The sequence below is a fragment of the Apium graveolens genome, chromosome 3 (genome assembly GCF_009905375.1).
Source record: "Apium graveolens cultivar Ventura chromosome 3, ASM990537v1, whole genome shotgun sequence".
NCBI lineage: Eukaryota > Viridiplantae > Streptophyta > Magnoliopsida > Apiales > Apiaceae > Apium > Apium graveolens.
Window position 1 is genome coordinate 11,254,471 of NC_133649.1, and position 18,479 is coordinate 11,272,949.

At 33.3% G+C, this 18,479-nt stretch overlaps 2 protein-coding genes and 1 pseudogene across 2 annotated transcripts; 1 reads left to right on the plus strand and 2 right to left on the minus strand.

The window, feature by feature from the left end:
• Positions 1-2,570: 2,570 nt before the first annotated feature.
• On the minus strand, positions 2,571-3,197 carry LOC141713871 (NAC domain-containing protein JA2-like). Its single transcript, XM_074517438.1, has one exon. It carries the CDS (start codon positions 3,195-3,197, stop codon positions 2,571-2,573), a length of 627 nt encoding a protein of 208 aa, XP_074373539.1.
• Positions 3,198-9,295: 6,098 nt separating this feature from the next.
• On the plus strand, positions 9,296-12,191 carry LOC141713872 (glucan endo-1,3-beta-glucosidase 8-like; annotated as a pseudogene).
• A 2,182-nt stretch (positions 12,192-14,373) lies between these two features.
• LOC141713873 (pentatricopeptide repeat-containing protein At5g16860-like) lies at positions 14,374-15,449 on the minus strand. Its single transcript, XM_074517439.1, has 3 exons — positions 15,360-15,449; positions 14,839-15,035; positions 14,374-14,791 (listed from the first exon to the last, which is right to left on the minus strand). The coding sequence occupies exons 1-3, from the start codon at positions 15,447-15,449 to the stop codon at positions 14,374-14,376; spliced, it is 705 nt and encodes a 234-aa protein (XP_074373540.1).
• Between the last annotated feature and the right edge of the window lie 3,030 nt (positions 15,450-18,479).

Consider the following 18,479-nt stretch of genomic DNA (forward strand, 5'->3'; position numbering starts at 1 on the left):
GAAGCTGACATCTTCAAGACGGCCTTCAAGACTCATAGTGGTCACTACGAGTTCATGGTGATGCCGTTTGGGCTCACCAACGCACCTGCATCTTTCCAGTCACTTATGATTGAAATATTCGACAAATTTCTGAGGAAATTCGTGCTTGTCTTTTTTGATGACATTCTCATCTATAGTGCTACTGAGCAGGAGCATTTATCTCACTTACGACAAGTCTTTGATGTGCTGAGAGCTCACAAATTGTTGGTTAAAAGAAGTAAGTGTGTCATTGCACAGCAGCAAATTGAATATTTGGGTCATATCATCTCTCATAAAGGAGTCTCTGCTGATGATAGTAAAATCTCTGCAATGATCAATTGGCCAAGGCCAAGGACTATTAAAGGCTTGAGGAGATTTCTGGGTTTAACAGGCTATTACAGACGTTTTGTGTAGCACTATGGTATAATTAGCAGACCGTTAACCCAGCTTCTTAAGAAGGGTAATTTCAAGTGGGATGAAGAAGCGGAAAGAGCATTTAACAGATTAAAAGAAATCATGACCAAGACCCCTATGTTAGCTCTCCCTGACTTTACTAAACCATTGACGATCGAAACTGACGCTTGCAAGAATGGGGTTGGTGTAGTTATGATGCAAGATGGGAGGCCTATTGCTTACCTAAGCAAGGCATTAAGCACCAAACATTTGGGGTTTTCTACTTACGAGAAGGAACTGCTGGCCATCATCCTGGCTACTCAAAAATGGCGTTCATACCTATTAGGAAACACCTTCATCGTCAAGACGGATCAAGAAGCACTAAAACATATCATGGAGCAAAGGATCTCTACTAGCTTGCAACAGAGATGGTTGTCTAAGCTGATTGGATTTGACTATACCATCCAATACAAGAAAGGTAAAGATAATCATGCAGCAGATGCACTTTCAAGGGTATTTGAGGATTCTGAGCTCAGTACAGTGTTACATGTGGAAGTTCCTGCGTGGAAACTGGAACTGCAGGACAGTTTGAACAATGATAGCTTTGCTCAAGAGTTGATGGCTAAATTGCTGATTAATCCAGTAAATAATGAGGGATATTCATTGGTTAATGGAGATTTAAAGAAGGAAGGAAGGTACTTTGTGGGGACCGGCACTCAACTGAGATCAGATATATGTGCAGCTATCCATTCAAACGCAGAGGGAGGACACTCGGGTACTGCTGCTACAATAAAAAGAGCAGAAAGAACCTTCTACTGGCCAACTATGAGGGTGGATATAACCAAATTCATTCGAGAATGTGAGGTTTGTCAAAGAAACAAGCCTGAACACATCCGTTCCCTGGGGCTACTCCAGCCTATAGCTATACCAGATCACTCATGGGAAGTAATTTCAATGGATTTTATCGAAGGCCTTCCTAAGTCCCAAGGGAAAAGTGTAATCTTGGTGGTTGTTGATAAATTGACCAAATATAGCCACCTAATGGCATTACACCATCCCTATTCTGCACATTCAGTAGCTTTTGAAATGATGAATTTGGTGGTCAAGCTACACGGCATTCCTAAGGCTATCATATCAGATCGTGACCCAGTGTTTGTCAATCAATTTTGGAAGGAAATTTTCAAGGCTATGGGCACACAACTAAGGTTGAGTTCTGCTTACCATCCACAAACTGATGGTCAAACAGAACGTGTTAATCAATGTATAGAAATGTACTTGCGTTGTATGACTGGACAAAGACCTGCAGATTGGGTAAATTGGTTACATATAGCAGAATGGTGGTACAATACCAACCATCACAGTGCACTAGGAATGTCTCCCTACGAAGCCTTGTACTCTACTCCTCCACCTTCAATAAACTATCAATATGTTAGAACTAAGGAAGCCACAGTCAACGGAATGCTACAGAGGAGAAGAGAGACACAATTGCTGATAAAGGAAAATCTGGTAAAGGCACAGGAAAGAATGAAGTGGTATGCTGATAAAGGGAGAAAAGATAGGGAATTTCAGGTTGGTGATGAAGCATTCTTAAAACTACAGCCTTATAGACAACATTCTCTTGTTAGTAGAAGGAATCACAAACTATCTGCGAAGTATTATGGGCCTTATCCAATAGTTAAAAGGGTGGGTAAGGTTGCATACAAACTGGCCTTACGAGCTGGTAGCTTGGCTCCTCAACCAGTGGCAGTGCTCAACAGGAAGTTGATCAAGAGGGGAAACCATCCTGTCACAATGATATAAGTGCAGTGGGAGAATGGCACGCCTAATGAAGCTACATGGGACAAATGGGACCAGTTCATCAAGAAATATCCAGATTTTCATCCTTGAGGACAAGGATGTTAAAATGAAGTGGGCATTGTTACAGTTTGAAGTGTCTAATTCAAGTAACTTATGTTAGTTAGGACGGTGTCGTTTTCGCTTATACGAGGTAAACGCCAACCATCTTAACAAACCCACTAGGATAAGGACAGCTGTTTGTTTGTTTGTACTGGCTATATTACCAGGCCACCATCCCTTGTATTCAGTAACTTGAAGATCAATTTAATTCTTGTAATTTATTTTCATTTTTGTCTTTTAATGAAAACCCAAAACAAGTAGATCTAGCTTATTTCTTGTTGCATTTGTAACATAAGCACTGAAGAATCAGTATCATATTGATTAGATGATTCCAGTAGATTAACAGAGTACTCGCTGGCATTATCATCACCTCGCTTAATAATCTCGCATATCACATAGTTTTGAACTGATTCGGGTAAACCAAGTTTTTTCGAAAATTTATCATCCAGAGTATACTCATACATGCACCACTTATCATCACTCTCACCATCACTACTCACCTTCTTATCGATTTTGTACGTAAAAGCTCCTCTGCTTCCAAGAACCTCATTACTCTTCTTGTCCTTAATCTTTTTATTACTCTGACCAACCCAAGTGCCACGACCAGCTCTCCTCGAAACACGCTTACCGTTCTTGGATAACTTAGTGAACACGTAAATAGTCTTCTTCTTGCCGGATGATGCTGACTGCCAGAAGAGATGATCGTCTCTGAAAACTTCGCATTGCGTTGAGGCTCCGTAAACATCAGCTTGTTTGATGATACGATCGCAGGGGAGTGGTTGTTTTTGGATCATAGGGATGAGATATTGGAGCAAGACTTCGTGTGGTGAAGGCGCAAAGCGAAACCCTACCTTTAGTCCTTGGCAAATGTCACATTCCTCTCTGTCCATCGTGAGTCTGTGACAATTCTCTAATGTTGTTAATGATTCAAAATTATTAATGTTTATATAGTACGTGAGCTGGGTTTATGGGCTGGGTTTAAGAACTTCTATTCGGATTCTTATTTAATTTAATCACAATTTGTTTATTTGTAATAAATCTTAATTATTCCGGTGTTAGTCCTAGTGTGTTCCAAGTGTCGTTGGGTATAATATCACCTGTGTCAAGTAAGCAACTACATGGAAAGTTGTTTACTTTTCTTAATTTCTGGGACAATAAATTAGGTGTGTTAACTATTATCGACTGACATTAATATTAACTATTAAATAAATTATTAATTAATGTTAAACTAAGAAATAATACATATTTAGACAAAAAAATAAAGAAACACATACTTCAATAAAAAAAGAAAAAGAAATACTTATACAATGAGTCGTAATATCAAATTTTAGATCAACTTTTATTTTATGCTCAATTGATGCTACTTGTAAATAATACTTCTTTTTTCAAATAAAATTAAAAATCTTATAATTTTTTACAAAAACAAAATATAAGGAAAATCTTATTAATTAATGTTAAATTGAATAAAAATTATATGAACGACATCTTATAATATTAAATTTAGTTACAATTAATTCATTTTATCAGGAAAACCCTTATTGACAAGTAAATTATTTTTCCCAAAACTTAAAAACTGATAAACTAAATTATTAGTATAAATAATTTTGTCTACGAAACAATTTTTAACATGTTCTTGTTTAGCGAGTTCATTCCTCACGTCTTATTCTTTTTATTACTAACCAATGCGATGCAATTTTTTTTATATTTTTCTAAATAATAATTGAATGGCAACTTTTAGGCTGCGGAATTTATTTACTCTTATTTTATATGATTAAGATATGAATAATTATACATATATACTCATATATTTACAAAAAGATCTAAGTGTTCATATTAAATCGGTACAGTGTCATAACTAATAAAAATCTGGATAAAAGCCCCTTATATATATTTATATAAGAATATAATTTGATAGTTTTATTTAAATGTATATAACTTTGAAAAGAAATATTTCAAATTGAAACATATAGTATTATTGTTATTTTTATGTGTGTTTACAAAATATAATTATTTTTTAATTAAACGCTAAGTTTTATTCTGGTTCAAAAGTATGTGACTCATATTTAATTTAATTTTAAATTATTTTATCCTCACACCCATTATATGATCAAATTCAAGTATTATATAAACTCAAATACGGTACCGACTAACCGACTACCAAATTTTTAATGTTTCGCCATGCAATGCACGAATATTTTACTTTTTATTTAACAATTGTTCATTAATTTAAAATAGTAAAAAAAATATATTAAATTTTAAACAAACAAAAAAATTACTGAGTTTCATTTGATTTTATTTCGGCTCTATCTTGAGTTTTGTACATCAGATTTTTACGATTTACAGCTCATGCGAATCTCACGAATTAATGTTTAATTCAGTGATGGTTTATAAATTTTGTTCAACAAATATGATCTAGAATTTGAAGAAAATAGTAATTACGAATTTTGCATTATTATTATATTCGGTTTAGAATACCTACTTATTTTTTGTTTAAATCATTGAAAGGGTAGGATATTCTATTTAATATAAAATACCTACTTATCGTTGGTTATAAAATATTCATTTATTTTAAATCTAACGGTTATGATCAATTTTTTTAAAGATATAACGGTCCATATTAAACTGATAGTAAATGGACAATAACTATCAAAAATCTAGATAAGATCCATTTTATGCATATCATATAATAAGGATCTATGTTTTACATTATTATACATTCTTTTTGTCGGATATACATTATTATCCATGATTCTAAAGATTCCCGATTTTATCGATTAATTCTCGAAAAGGCACGATACTGATTCGATTTTTGAAATCCGATTAATCTTTATGTATTTTTCTTAATCGGTAATATAGAATTTTAATTAAACATAAATAATGATAATTATATAATATGATAAATGTGTACTGACTTATAAATTACTACTAAAATAAGGATATTAAAACTAAATATAATTTAAAATATAAAGTGCATATGATTAATCCCAGATCTCCGATAAATTCTAATCGGTACCTCGACCGATATCTTTCGATTCCCGAATTTTATAACATTGATATTATATTAGTTTTGCCACAATGTAGTTTAGTGACAATTTTTAAGACATATTTTGTTAGATATTTTTGAATAAATACTTTTTAATAAAAATAAATTTCTTATAATTGTTTTCAATTATAATACTAAATATTTTCTTATTAATAATTTTTATATTAATATTTCAGTTTCATATCTTGAGCTTTTAATCATATTTATATATTAATTTAATAGCCCATATAAATAATATACGTTTTTATTGTTTTTGTTCAAATATTGTGTGGAAGATACTTGAGTTGTTGAGTAGAAGAGATTTACAAATCATATTTTGATATGTTCATATAGACTTCTCTTTCTTTCATTTTCCTGTTTTTAATTATATTTTTAGGGGATTTTTCATAAATATACTAAAAAAAGAAAAGTTTTGCAAAAATAATTACAGTTTTTAAAAGTATTTGCAAATCTACGTTAATAAACAATTTATATTGCACAAATACGACAACAATACAAGAAGATAAAAAATTAGAAAATTGGACTTCCTCCGTACACTTCGTTCCACAATTTCTTCATCATCAACAATCTGCAACTTTCTTTTTCATCAACAAACATCATTGATTCTTTCGATTATGTACATATTCATAGAAGACAAACATAAAAATCAATTGACAATTGATCTGTACTTCATCATTGATATCGAAAGTCAAACTATTTCTTCAAATTTATTCAAATCGTAGAAAGGTAACTTCTAATTACTGATTTTATATGAAAATTGTAGATATACTTGTTTTGTATTATGAAAGGATTATGAAGTTTATTGTTTTGAGTTTGAGCAATTGAATATTTTAGTTGTATAAGAGGTTTTTGATTTTCAATATGATTGAGCTATTAAGTTGCATACATTTGAATACTGTGTAACAAATTTCTTTAATTAGATTATGTTTTTAAGTGTCTAAGCTAAATGATGTTTCATTTTAGCTTCTTTTTTGTTGCGATTGTTGTGTCTAGGAAAGTAGTTATTCAGTTCTTAAATAAGTTGCATAATTTTAAAAAGAAAGTGTAAAAGTAATTCATTAGTTTATGGTTGCGAAAGGATCATCTAGATGCCCTTGTAATTTACGAGGTTCAGGTTTCAATTTTATTGTTAAAGGATTTGTGAATTCAGTCGTTAGGTTGCACAATTTTGAATAGTTAACTAGAACTATTTTATTGGTTTATTTTTTAAAAAATTACATCGAGAGGTTCTTGCAATTTAGGAAGTTCAGGTTGCAACAATCTTGTCAAAACATTTGTGTACTCCGTCACTAGGTTGCGAACTTTACAATAATTAACTTAAACTATTGTATTAGTTATGGTTGAGGATAATCGAGAGCTCCTTGCAGTTTAGGAGGATCGGTTTGCAATGATCTTGTCATTTATCAAAGCATTTGTGCAATTAGTTATAAGTTGTATAACTTTAAAAAAATTATTCCAAAATAGGTATTAATTTGTACTTGTAAAAATTATATGGAGATCCATTTTATGAAGTTTAGGTTGCAGTAAAAGTTTTTAAGCATGTAATGTATTTTCTGGCTACATTTTGATACTTTTTAAAATAAGTCAAATTGGTGCATTAGTTGATGCTTAAAACACCTCATCTAGATGTACTTTAATTTAAGGAATTACATGCAGCAATATATGTTGAATAATGTAATGAATTTGTTTATGTCCGAAAAATACATGGTTTACCTCGTTTTTTAATTTATGACTTTGCTAATGCAATTGATTCTGGAAAAATGTTCTGTATTAAGTTGCATATATTTTTAAAAAGCCTAGATGTTATTTTTTTCCTGCATTTTAGCAGTTTGTGATTGCAATTGATATCTTCAACTATGTTATATATGAATTGATAAATTCCTATAAATTATGTCACCTAACATGTTCTTTGGTTGTGTAATTTTCATTGTTAGGCATGTTCTCCTTTCACAATTTTTGACGATCTTTAATGGCTATTCTATAAAGAGCTCAAGTAGGGAAACAGACTTCAACAAATACCCTTTGTGAATAATAATTGAAAACTCGGTTACGGAACTATCATCTACCATCTTTAATAGTGAAAGGATAACAAATATTGACGTGTTGATATTCAAATTTAATAGGTTATACCATCAAACGCAACAAATGATATCAGTGATGAAGTAAATACCATAATGATTGGAGATTAAGTGGATTACGCGGACCTAGTTTTCGTAGAAATACTACAAATACCAACTGAAAAATAGTAGAAGAAGATATTATACATCACAAGAAAGACGAGGTGATCATTGACAAACACCATCGAGATTTATCAAAATTTCAGATTTATGAAGCCAAGGAAACACCAATTGGCATAAAATAGTTGTTTCATGTTGTATAACACAAATTCAGTTTTGGCTTCATTTTTATTTGAATAAGAAATATGATTAAAAGGTTTATGAAAGCATTTGTACTATACCATCTTGTGATAGTTCTACATATTGAACTCTTTATGCAACCTTATGTACATGATTCAACTCTCAATGCAACAACAAAAGCAACATTGCATATAATGTTTGTGACATTATTTATGCAACCACTTATGTAACTCTCAATGCAACCTCTCCATACACTCTAAGTCTAATAAAAAAGCATGCATGATAAACAACCTAATGTGATAGATTTTGATATTAAACATATTATACAACCTTATACACATGATATTCATCCTAGATTGCAACCACATATGAAATTACAAAATATTTAAAATTTAATATGTAAACATATTATGAAACTCAATGTTTAGCATAAAATGTTTGGATTGTAGGGTTTAGGGTTAAATTATAAATTATAAAATCATTGTACGTTATATTATAGTCTTATAAAAGTTTCTAAAACCCAGTAGGGAATTATTGAACTCTAAAAATTAAAAAACTATTAAATTAGGGTCCAAGATTCACTACACCATAAATGGCCTATAGCAACACCAAGAAAATGTTACAACAGGCCCAAAAATATGTTACCACAGCCAGAAAAAGCCCTAAGGTAACATAAAAATTAAGTTGCTTTTTTTCGAGTTACCTTTGGCCCCTAAGGTAACATCCCCTTTACCCTGCTGCAACGTTGAATTTTATGTTACAATAGGCTTCAAAGGTAACATCAAAATATGTCTATAGTATCATACTATGTATGTTACCTTTGTACTTAGAATTTGTAAAAAAAATGGACCCTACATGTGGACCCCACCTGTGGGCCCCACACGCGGGCCACAAAAGCATTGTAATATTTTTTTTCCTACTGTAAGAGTTTTATAGTGATTGGTATTATATTATACCAATTTGTTTGTAACATTGAAGTACCTAATATAACAAATTTCTAAAAAAAAATTGACAAAATTTGTTTGTAAATTGAACATGCCACAAACCTGTTTTTTATACAAGTCAACAAAATAACCAAAAATAATACAACCTTGTACGTCTAACTAGGTATAAATAACAAGACAAGCTAACTGGCTAATACAAATGCACCCTTATCACTACAATTAAAAGCACCGACTTTTAACTAATCATCAAAATCTCAGTAACTGGCTTTGAACTGCTAACATCATGTTGCGTCTCATCTGCTTCTTTAATTTTGACACCAAGTTACCTCTGCCTTCCTGTGAGTCAATGATGTAAAGTTCAGTTTACATCTATCCAGCAAATCCAAATATATATGAACATATAGAAACAATCAAGACACATAATATATGTGTTCTCATATTATTATGAACTATGGCAAGGCCCCGAAAAGGGCGTTAACATTATTTCCCGGGAGAGATCATTTAATTAGACCCAAAACTCTGGTGACCTAAAGCCTCCTTGTTCGCGTATCTTGTCCACATTTTTCATAATTCCCAACACGGCTAGAAATGCATTTGGTCCGGATGCACAGCCCCGGTCTGCTATGCATAGAAAATTTATTTAAATGAAGGATGCTGCGTAACAGAAATGTAAAATAACTTTGGACCCTGAAAATTGACAAGATCATTCGTGTTGATACCCAATTGTGTGTGTTCAGTTCATATGAAAGAGGCTACAAGTGTACTTACAGGGTGAAGCCATGAAAAGTATTATCATCAGTAGAGGTAAGAAAGCCAGACCCATCTGGAGACCTACACAAACTCATTAATATCACAAACAAATTTCAATAATAAGTAAAAACAAAAACAAATGGGCACTAAACAAATATCAAGAAAATCAAGAAAAAGGGGTGTAAAAATAAAGCATTAATATTTTGAGAATCTTTATACAGTGTAGTGTACCCAGAATTTACACACATACACTGAATTGAAGAATAATCACAGGACATTTAATCAAGTATCAAATCAATCAAAAAAATGACCACAAGAACAGAAATGAATTTAAGAATCGGGATAAACTCCAAAGATCATTAAATAAAAAATTCTCCTAGAGGATATGAGCTATATATCTTCTGCCATATAGAAATCTGATGAATCTATTTCAATGATTTTCCAGGTCTGTTGCTGTAGGAAATGAACTGTTCTTAAAAGCCTATAATGGTTCTAACCTAAAGACATTATTACCTGCTATGGAAAACATTCAAAAGGCTTTGAATGAAGCTGGCCATAACAATATAAAAGTAACCACCCCACAAAATGTTGATGTATATGAATCAGGTTCAGGTGTTCCATCTGATGGTCATTTTCGCAGCGACATCAAAGACATTATAGGTAAAATTGCGAAATTTCTCAGTGACAACGACTCTATGTTCCTTGTTAACATCTACCCTTTTCTGAGTCTTTACCAGAACCCAGATTTTCCTGTCCAATTTGCTTTCTTCGACGGAGGGGCCAAACCTGTTCAAGACAAAAACATTAGCTACAACAACATGTTTGATGCAAATCTTGACACTCTTTATTGGTCTTTGAAAAAAGCCTGATGCTAATGCCAAGATGGCTAAAAAATTCTACGATGGATTTTTCAGAAAAAATGGCAACTAACAAAGGAACTCCTCTCTATCCTGGCTACATTGAGTGCTACCTTTTCAGTCTAATAGATGAAAATCTAAAAAGTGTAGCCCTGGGCCCATTTGAGCGTCATTGGGGGATTTTTAGATACGACGGACAACCAAAGTACTCACTAGACTTTACAGGAAACGGGAACGATAAAATGCCAGTTGCAGCAAAGAATGTGCAGTATCTTGAGTAGCAATGGTGTGTGTTGGACACCGACAAAGTCAAGAATCCTATGGATGCAGAATCCAATGTACAATATGCATGTACAATGGGTGATTATACCAGCTTGAAGGATGGAGGATCATGCAACAATTTGGATGAAGCGCATAAGGCATCGTATACATTTAACAATTATTTTCAGATTCAAAATGAAGATGTGGAAGCTTGTGACTTCAAGGGCACATCAAAGATAGTGAAGCATAATGCATCTACCAGTGGTTGTCTTTTCCAATTAGCTTTACAAAGTGATGGAATCAGAGTCCCCATAGCATATAGATACATATTTAAAGATAAATTGTGCCAGCTACAAATACTTTTTACTTGTATAAAAGAAAATGTGTATCATAACTTTGTGTTTGTGTGTGTCAAACAGAGACAAGGAACTATGCAAGTCTATTATTCATATAGTAAAGTGATGTGTAGTTTGCCCAAATTTATACCAGCAATAAAGATCTTCTTTCAAGGTAAACAAGGTGAGCAGAAATAATATCATCAAAAGCAGCAACAGATAAATAATCAATCCCTGAGTTCCAGAACAGAAGAAGTGTTAGTACACAAGTAACACCACTCTTTTTCAACATAAGTATGCGTTGTTAGCAGAAGACGTATATTTTGTACTGTGCACTATACGAGATAAGACTGTAAGCCACATAATTGTTTAGCTCAGATAAGAACTTAATGCGAAAAAGAGAAAAACTTCAGATACGAACTAAATATATGAATTGAAATATCTTTAAATAACCAAGTACTGGATAATTTTATTAAACCGCAAACGTTTACCAAAGTGATGAAATGATTTGATGGCATCTCTACTTACCAACAAGTTTTATGTCAATGTTATCCACCAACCACTGTGCCCCATCCTTCATGAAGTCCACAAAGCTTAAGTCCAACTCCTCCTTCCATATTAGTCCCCTAAACTAACACAGAGATCATAAATAAAATTGCACCTGATAATTTGTACATAATTGTACCGAATACAAATGATCAAATAAACCATATCTAATGGCTAGTCCAATCTCAATTAAATTCTCATAAATGATGCTATTAAGAAAAGTTAATTCTTAAGATTCAAGCATGTCAGTGCCAGGATAAAGAGGATATTTAAGAAAAATGTATAGGCAAATAATAATAGTACACATATCGAGTACATATATCTATCCACAAACATCCCTCTACTCCTCAAAAGCACCTTTCCGAAAGTAGGCTGTTCTATCCTTGTGTCGATTGATATATGTGAAGGCATCTAATCTAAAATCAAATTAACTAAACTTACATCATTCCGTCTTTCATCAGAATCAGCAAGCAAAAGAGAATTAACCAGGTCTGAATGCACCAGAATTTGAGCAACACGTTCAATTTGTGGCTGCCTTCCAACAACAGGAAAAAAATATTTCTAATTAGGATTTCAAAAATGCCCAATTTCATTTTTTTAATTAGATCGTATTAATTAAACAGAAATATACATTATTAGAGGGGGAGAGAGGGGGGAGAGGGGGGAGAGGGGGAGGGAGGGGGAGAGAGAGCGATGGTGGAGACAGAGAGAGAGGAGATTACGGGCTTATCGGAGATGATGCGTTTGTCGACGGGGAGACCCATGCCGACGCCGACACCGACACCATTTGATGCCATAATACGAGAAGCGACGTGGTTTAATTTACCAACCATTTCAGATTATGGATTCAATTGATGTCAATTGATGTAAACCCCCAATTTATTTGAATCTCCAATCCGTAAGATGATTAGATTCAGTTCAACTAAAAGCTGAGGTAGATGATTAGATTCGGTTCAACTGAAAGTTGAGAGGAAGAATATAAAACCCTTGTCTGAGAGCTGTTTAAAGAGAGAGAGACCGAGAGGTATTTAGATTGGAAAATTTTGACTTGTCCAAATTTTACCCGGGCTGTTCAAACGCTTCTCCAAAAATTTTGAGTCTACTCTCCCCGCCTGGTTGAGAGCCCAATGACAACCAACAATGCTAATTTCATTTTATTTTTATTTTTTAATAAATTTTTAAGTATAAATATTGTTCAAATTTTTTATAAATAAAAAATTATCAGTAACTAATTAGTATAGTTTACAAAATTTAACAAAAAAATTATTTTATCAATCTTAGCTAATATTAATATTATTTCTTAATTATATTGTCAAAATTGATTAATTTTGAAGTCAAATAATTACATATATTTTATTTTTTGTTAAATGTTATTTTTTTACCCATTAACGCCCTATTGTAACATAAGTTTCCACATGTTACCGTATGCAACACTTTGAAGTTATAGTAACATGTTACAAAGACTATGGTAACATCAAAAATATTACGTTGCGGTAGGCTAAAATGAGCATAGCTAAGGTAACATAATTTTGTAACACACATTATTAAACCATTGCGATAGGCCATCTATGGTGTAGTGATTAAATTATAATTTGGTTCTAAATTTGATTTAAGATTCATCTGAAATTGCTCTTGGTCATATTACTTACATCGAAGATTTTGGTGTATTCAATAGTTAGGTTGTGTATTTTCTAAAACTTATTTCAAACTAGTTCACTAGTTTACGGTTGCGACAATATCATTGAGAGATCCTATGAGCAACTATGAGCAACTGCATATACAACTCAAATAAATCTCAAATTCAACTAGAAACCTTAACTGCAACTACGTTTGTAACTCAAAGAAATCCAAAATTCAACTACTGGTGCAACTCATATAAATACGAAACTATAAACCCATTATTCAACTGCAAATACAACTCAAAGAAATCTCAACTAGATACCTCAATTACATTTGCAACTCAAAGAAACCTCAAATGCAACATATTTAATATTATGTTGTTATAAAAATCAACATACAATATTGTTTGTAACTTTTTATGAAACTACTTATGCAATCCTAAATATAACATGTTTAATGCAACCTTATATACATGTTTGAAACCTAGAATTCAACAAAATATGCAACTATAAAAATTACAAGATTATTAATATCTAATATAACCATTATGTAACTCTAAATGTAATCTCACCATAACTGTAAATTAACCTTATAGAAATAATTTAAACCTAGATTTCAACCACCTATGCAAATTTAAAAATTAAAAATTTATCTAATACATAAATTATGTAACTTTAGATGTAACCGCAAATGTTACAGTCTTACTCAAGTTTCTAAAACCCAATTATGGAATTGGTGAACCTCTAAACAATTACTCAAATGTTATTGTGATCAGTGTTGAGATACTTGGGTATGTATGATTAGACATAAAAATAGCATTGATGAAAAAAGCATAACTTAAAGATGCTAACTAATTGCTCGGACGAGGCCATTGGTTATGATTTTGATGATGATCATTATCATAGGTACTTTAACTAATCCCCCTTTGTGTGCTTACTTATCAGTTACCACATTGCATATCATTTTATTGTTTTAATACTTGGAACAATCAACTACTAATTATGGTTTTACCTATTTGACACTCTTGTTCATGGGAGATTACTGTATCAGAATCTAAAACGTGACCGTCTTCTAAGGAATCTTTTACATAGCATAACTTGTTATTGTGATCAATGTTGAGATACTTGGCATAAACTGAAGTATCTCTTATCCAAAGGTTAACTTAAAGATGAAGGTTATATTTGCAACCATACCTACAACTACTAGCAACCATATATGCAACCACAAATGCAAATTTGTAAAAATATGTTGAAAATTACATTTAGTTACAAAATAAGTTGCAAGTGGTTGCAAATGACGAAAAATAAGTGTGCCTGCGGGGCCAATACTAATATCACAAAAGTAACCATGAAATCAACTAAAATCAGAGCAAAAATCGCCTAAACGCAACCAAAATCCATCCTCTCCAATATTCCTATTCCACTTCCCGTCAATACCAAACCTCTTCTCCACTTTTATCATCTCTAACAAGCTCAAAGCATCTTCAAACCTCCCAACCTGAAATAACCCAGTAACCATTGCAGTCCAAGAAACAACATCCATCACCTTCATCCTCTCAGTCACTTTACCTACATCATCCATCAACTCACACTTTGCATTAATATCCACAATAGCATTCCCCACAAACACATCCTCAGAAAGCCCACTCCGAACCGCATACCCGTGAACCTCCTTCCCTCTCCTCCACACTTTCTCAACCCCACAAGCAGGATGAACATTAACAAGACTAACTGCATCCACCCTCACACCAAACTCCCCCTTCTCCCCACCTCTCAAACAACCTCAACGCACCCTTAACATCCCCCACTCTACACGTACACAACCACAATCGAATTCCACGAAACAACATCCTCAACCCCTATCTGACACATTTCATCAAATACCTTCCGCGCATCTCTCAAAACCTGACTCTTAATATACATCATCGTAAGCACATTACAAACAAACACATTACACTCCACAAACCCTTTCTTAACCACAACTCCATGAACACAAAATCCCAAAAACCCATCCCCCTAATCTTTAAGTCTGCACATAAATCACTAGGAACAAGGTTGAGCTGATTGAATTGTGAATTACGAGAATCAACAAACTAGAATAGTTCAAAATTTAATTGAGAACAAGTTGAATATAAGAACATGTATGTATATTTGTGTGTGTGGAGAGAGAGAGTACCAGAGAGAGAACACGAGTGAGAGAGAGAACATGAGAGAGAAAAACAGAGTGGGGACATGTTCATTATAGTTGCTGCAGTAACATAGTGTTTTGCAAGTATTCTTTGCTTGAAGTTGTAAGAGCTATTTTCTTCAAGTGTTTTGGTTATGAAACTAGTACTGAACCAGACTCTGCTGTTGCAACTCCAGATATGAAAGAAGGAGATCCACCACAGCCTTCTTCAACAACTTAACCTGTTCCTCAACCCTGTCCATCATCTTCTCCACAACCAACTGTAAGTTCTGTTAATCTCTTCCATTTACTTGAATATATACACAGATTAAGATGAAGGAATTTTGGATATGTGTGAAATATATTTTGATAGTATATGAGGTTTAATTGTCACAAATTGACCTTCTCCCAAACAAAACAAAAATATGGTTACAGAAGTCCGTTAATGTGTGCTAACCTCCTCAATCCGGGGATGGAACCAGGGGAGGCTAAAACTCGACTAACCTCGTAAATAAATTGAATCATTTTTTTTAATCTCGACTATCTTGAAATTTTAATTGTTTTCTTACACTTATGTATTTTGTCACAAATATTTTAAGATTCTAGTTCGATCACTGTAATTTTGTTATATTTATCTGTCCTCGGATTTATACAGGAAGACATGACAATACGTTTCCGACCGCCTCCAAGGCGACCGCCCACCAGAGGAAGTGGACCTGAGACTAATTCTTCAGGGAATTCTTAAGCTAGCTTTTACATCCTCAGTATAAGTTTCTTGTTCTTTTGTTGTTGGATTAATAGTGATGTTAAGGATTCTATGTAATGATGTCTCTACCAATGTAATTGATGTGCTTGCTTTATTTTGAATTATGTGCAGCACTGTTAATTTCTGGGATGAATGTATTCATGTTCCACCATGCTATTGACTGCATATAATATTTCCATGACTCCATGTCTCACACTACTTTTCGGAATATTTTGATCTGTGGACTGTGGATTAGAGAGATCATGGAATTTATAGCAATCTCTAGCCAAAACATGCCCAAACAAATACACGTTTCCAAAGGCATCCAATTTTCCAATTCTGATCTCCCACCAGGCACCAACTTAGTGTCAGTAGTGTACAGCCATAGAGTTACTATCAATACATCAGGCCCAGAAGGCCTGAAACGTGCATGTGCTATGGCGGATCCACCTTTAAAATTTGGAGGTCGTAGAATTTTGTGAAAAAATCGGTGATGGTACGGTTAAACCTCACTTTTAGACTCTCTAATTCTTCACTTTTTGTAGCATTACGCTCAATTACCGATAATTTGAGATTTTTAAATTGTCTTTAACATTGTGAACTCTGTCATGTTGTATTAGCAGAAAAAGTTCTTAAATTTATATAACATTATCGAATTTGTAGGCAATATATAGGGAAATCTACTTCAGTGAGCAAACCTAGAGAACCAGGATCTCATCCATTAGGTTTTAAAAGATTAGATCGTTCACATTATATTGTTGCCTTGACAAAAGTTTTCGACTTGAAACATGATAGAGTTATTAAATGAAAGCAGAGTAGTAGATATATTGAATCAAGAGATTATATGAAATTTAAGATGAAAATTATCTAAACAGGTAGAAATATGAAACTGCAAAAGCTAAATGAAAGTTAAAATAACATCACAAATTACAACAATGTTGGAATAGAAAACCTAAAAGTATTTCAAAAGCAAAAAACTCCTAATGTAGGGAAAAGATACTGCACTACTTAAGAGAACCCTAAACAAACATTGTTTTGTGTAGTTGGTTCCCTTGTTTTACTTTCTGTTTGTCTAATTCACTTCATCGAGCTTCTCTACATGTAGTCGTCGAAATCTTCCCCTGGTAATGAAGCAAAAAGCGATACTAGTGATTCGAGCTCACCTTCGTCCATCAATGGAATAGTCGCTGATGATTGATTGTTCCCGTTTGCAGTGCCAGGTTGATAATCGGGCACAGGAACATTGTGGATAACTCCTTCTGCAAACGGGATTGGTTGATCAGTCTCACCAGGAAGCATAGGAATATTAGGATTATTCTGATTTATAACATGTTGAGTTAACAAGACAAAAAAAACAAAACAAAGAAAATCAATTAAAGTGTGTAATTAATGGTAGCGTATGCGTGATTGTCAAAGAATGGTGATGATTTGCTATGATCAAAGACCAAGTACATTAGGAGATGTGCGAGATGGAACAATGGACAGATTGCAGGGGTCAAAGGGGTTACCATCACTGCCATTACCTTTAGAATCGAAGAAGGTATGTGCTTTCAGTTACGCAAAAAAGGCAACGTGTTTAGTGGATGGGTGTTTGGAAGACCTCAATAAGTGCAGGGAGTACCATAGGCGCCACAGGGTTTGCAAGGGTCACTCAAAGATCCCTGTTCTGATAAGTAAAGGCAGAGAGCAAAGGTAGTGCCAGCAATGCAGCAGATGAGGCTTTCTGAGTATGAATCAAGCCATATCTCTGCTCCGGTGTCAGTTCTTTTATGATATCTTTCATTCTATTTTGTTCAAAACACGTGGATTGTTTCAATTAGTTCTCTACTAATTATAATAACATGTGGATGAATGCTAGAGAGGATATATAGGTTGGACGTTATCTTGCTATAATCTTAAACTTTTCTCTGGAATAGAAGTAATGCCTATAATTATGAAAATACTAACACGAGATGGATCTTCCAAAGAACAAGGCTGCTCGCAACTTTTAACTACAAAAACCAGTAAAACTAATCAAAAATGCCTAAATATGCATCCCTTGTATACTCTAATCAGGTCTTACTTTCTTCATTCGCTCATTTATTTTCTGTTAGTGTTCGGTTCTAACTATGTTCCCTATTAGCCTAGCAATGAACACCACACTCGACATAATCACTAATAATCGAGTTTTACTCTATCAACTGCTGCAGATTCCATTCTCTTCGGAGTTTGATGATGTGAAGAGAAGTTGCAGAAAACGTCTTGTTTGTCACAACCGCCATCGACGAAAACCTCAACCAGAATCATTGTACATGAGGTCCAGACTTTATCACCTTCTGCAAATAAAATATTCGCCTCATAGTGAAAAAGAAAATTGGGTTTGAGAGTTATTAAATGAAAGCAGAGTAGTAGATATACTGAATCAAGAGATTACATGAAATTTAAGATGAAAATTATCTAAACAGGTAGAAATATGAAACTGCAAAAGCTAAATGAAAGTTTAAATAACACCACCAATTACAACAATGTTGGAATAGAAAACCTAAAAGTATTTGAAAAGCAAAAAACT

Coding starts and splice junctions, on each gene's coding strand:
- LOC141713871 (XM_074517438.1), bottom strand. CDS start 3,197: ATGGACAGAGAGGAATGTGACATTTGCCAAGGACTAAAGGTAGGGTTT.
- LOC141713873 (XM_074517439.1), bottom strand. CDS start 15,449: ATGGACAGGGTTGAGGAACAGGTTAAGTTGTTGAAGAAGGCTGTGGTG. Junction 15,036..15,359: donor AGTTGCAACAGCAGAGTCTG/GTTCAGTACTAG, acceptor CTTAAAGATTAG/GGGGATGGGTTTTTGGGATT. Junction 14,792..14,838: donor TGGAATTCGATTGTGGTTGT/GTACGTGTAGAG, acceptor AGGTTGTTTGAG/AGGTGGGGAGAAGGGGGAGT.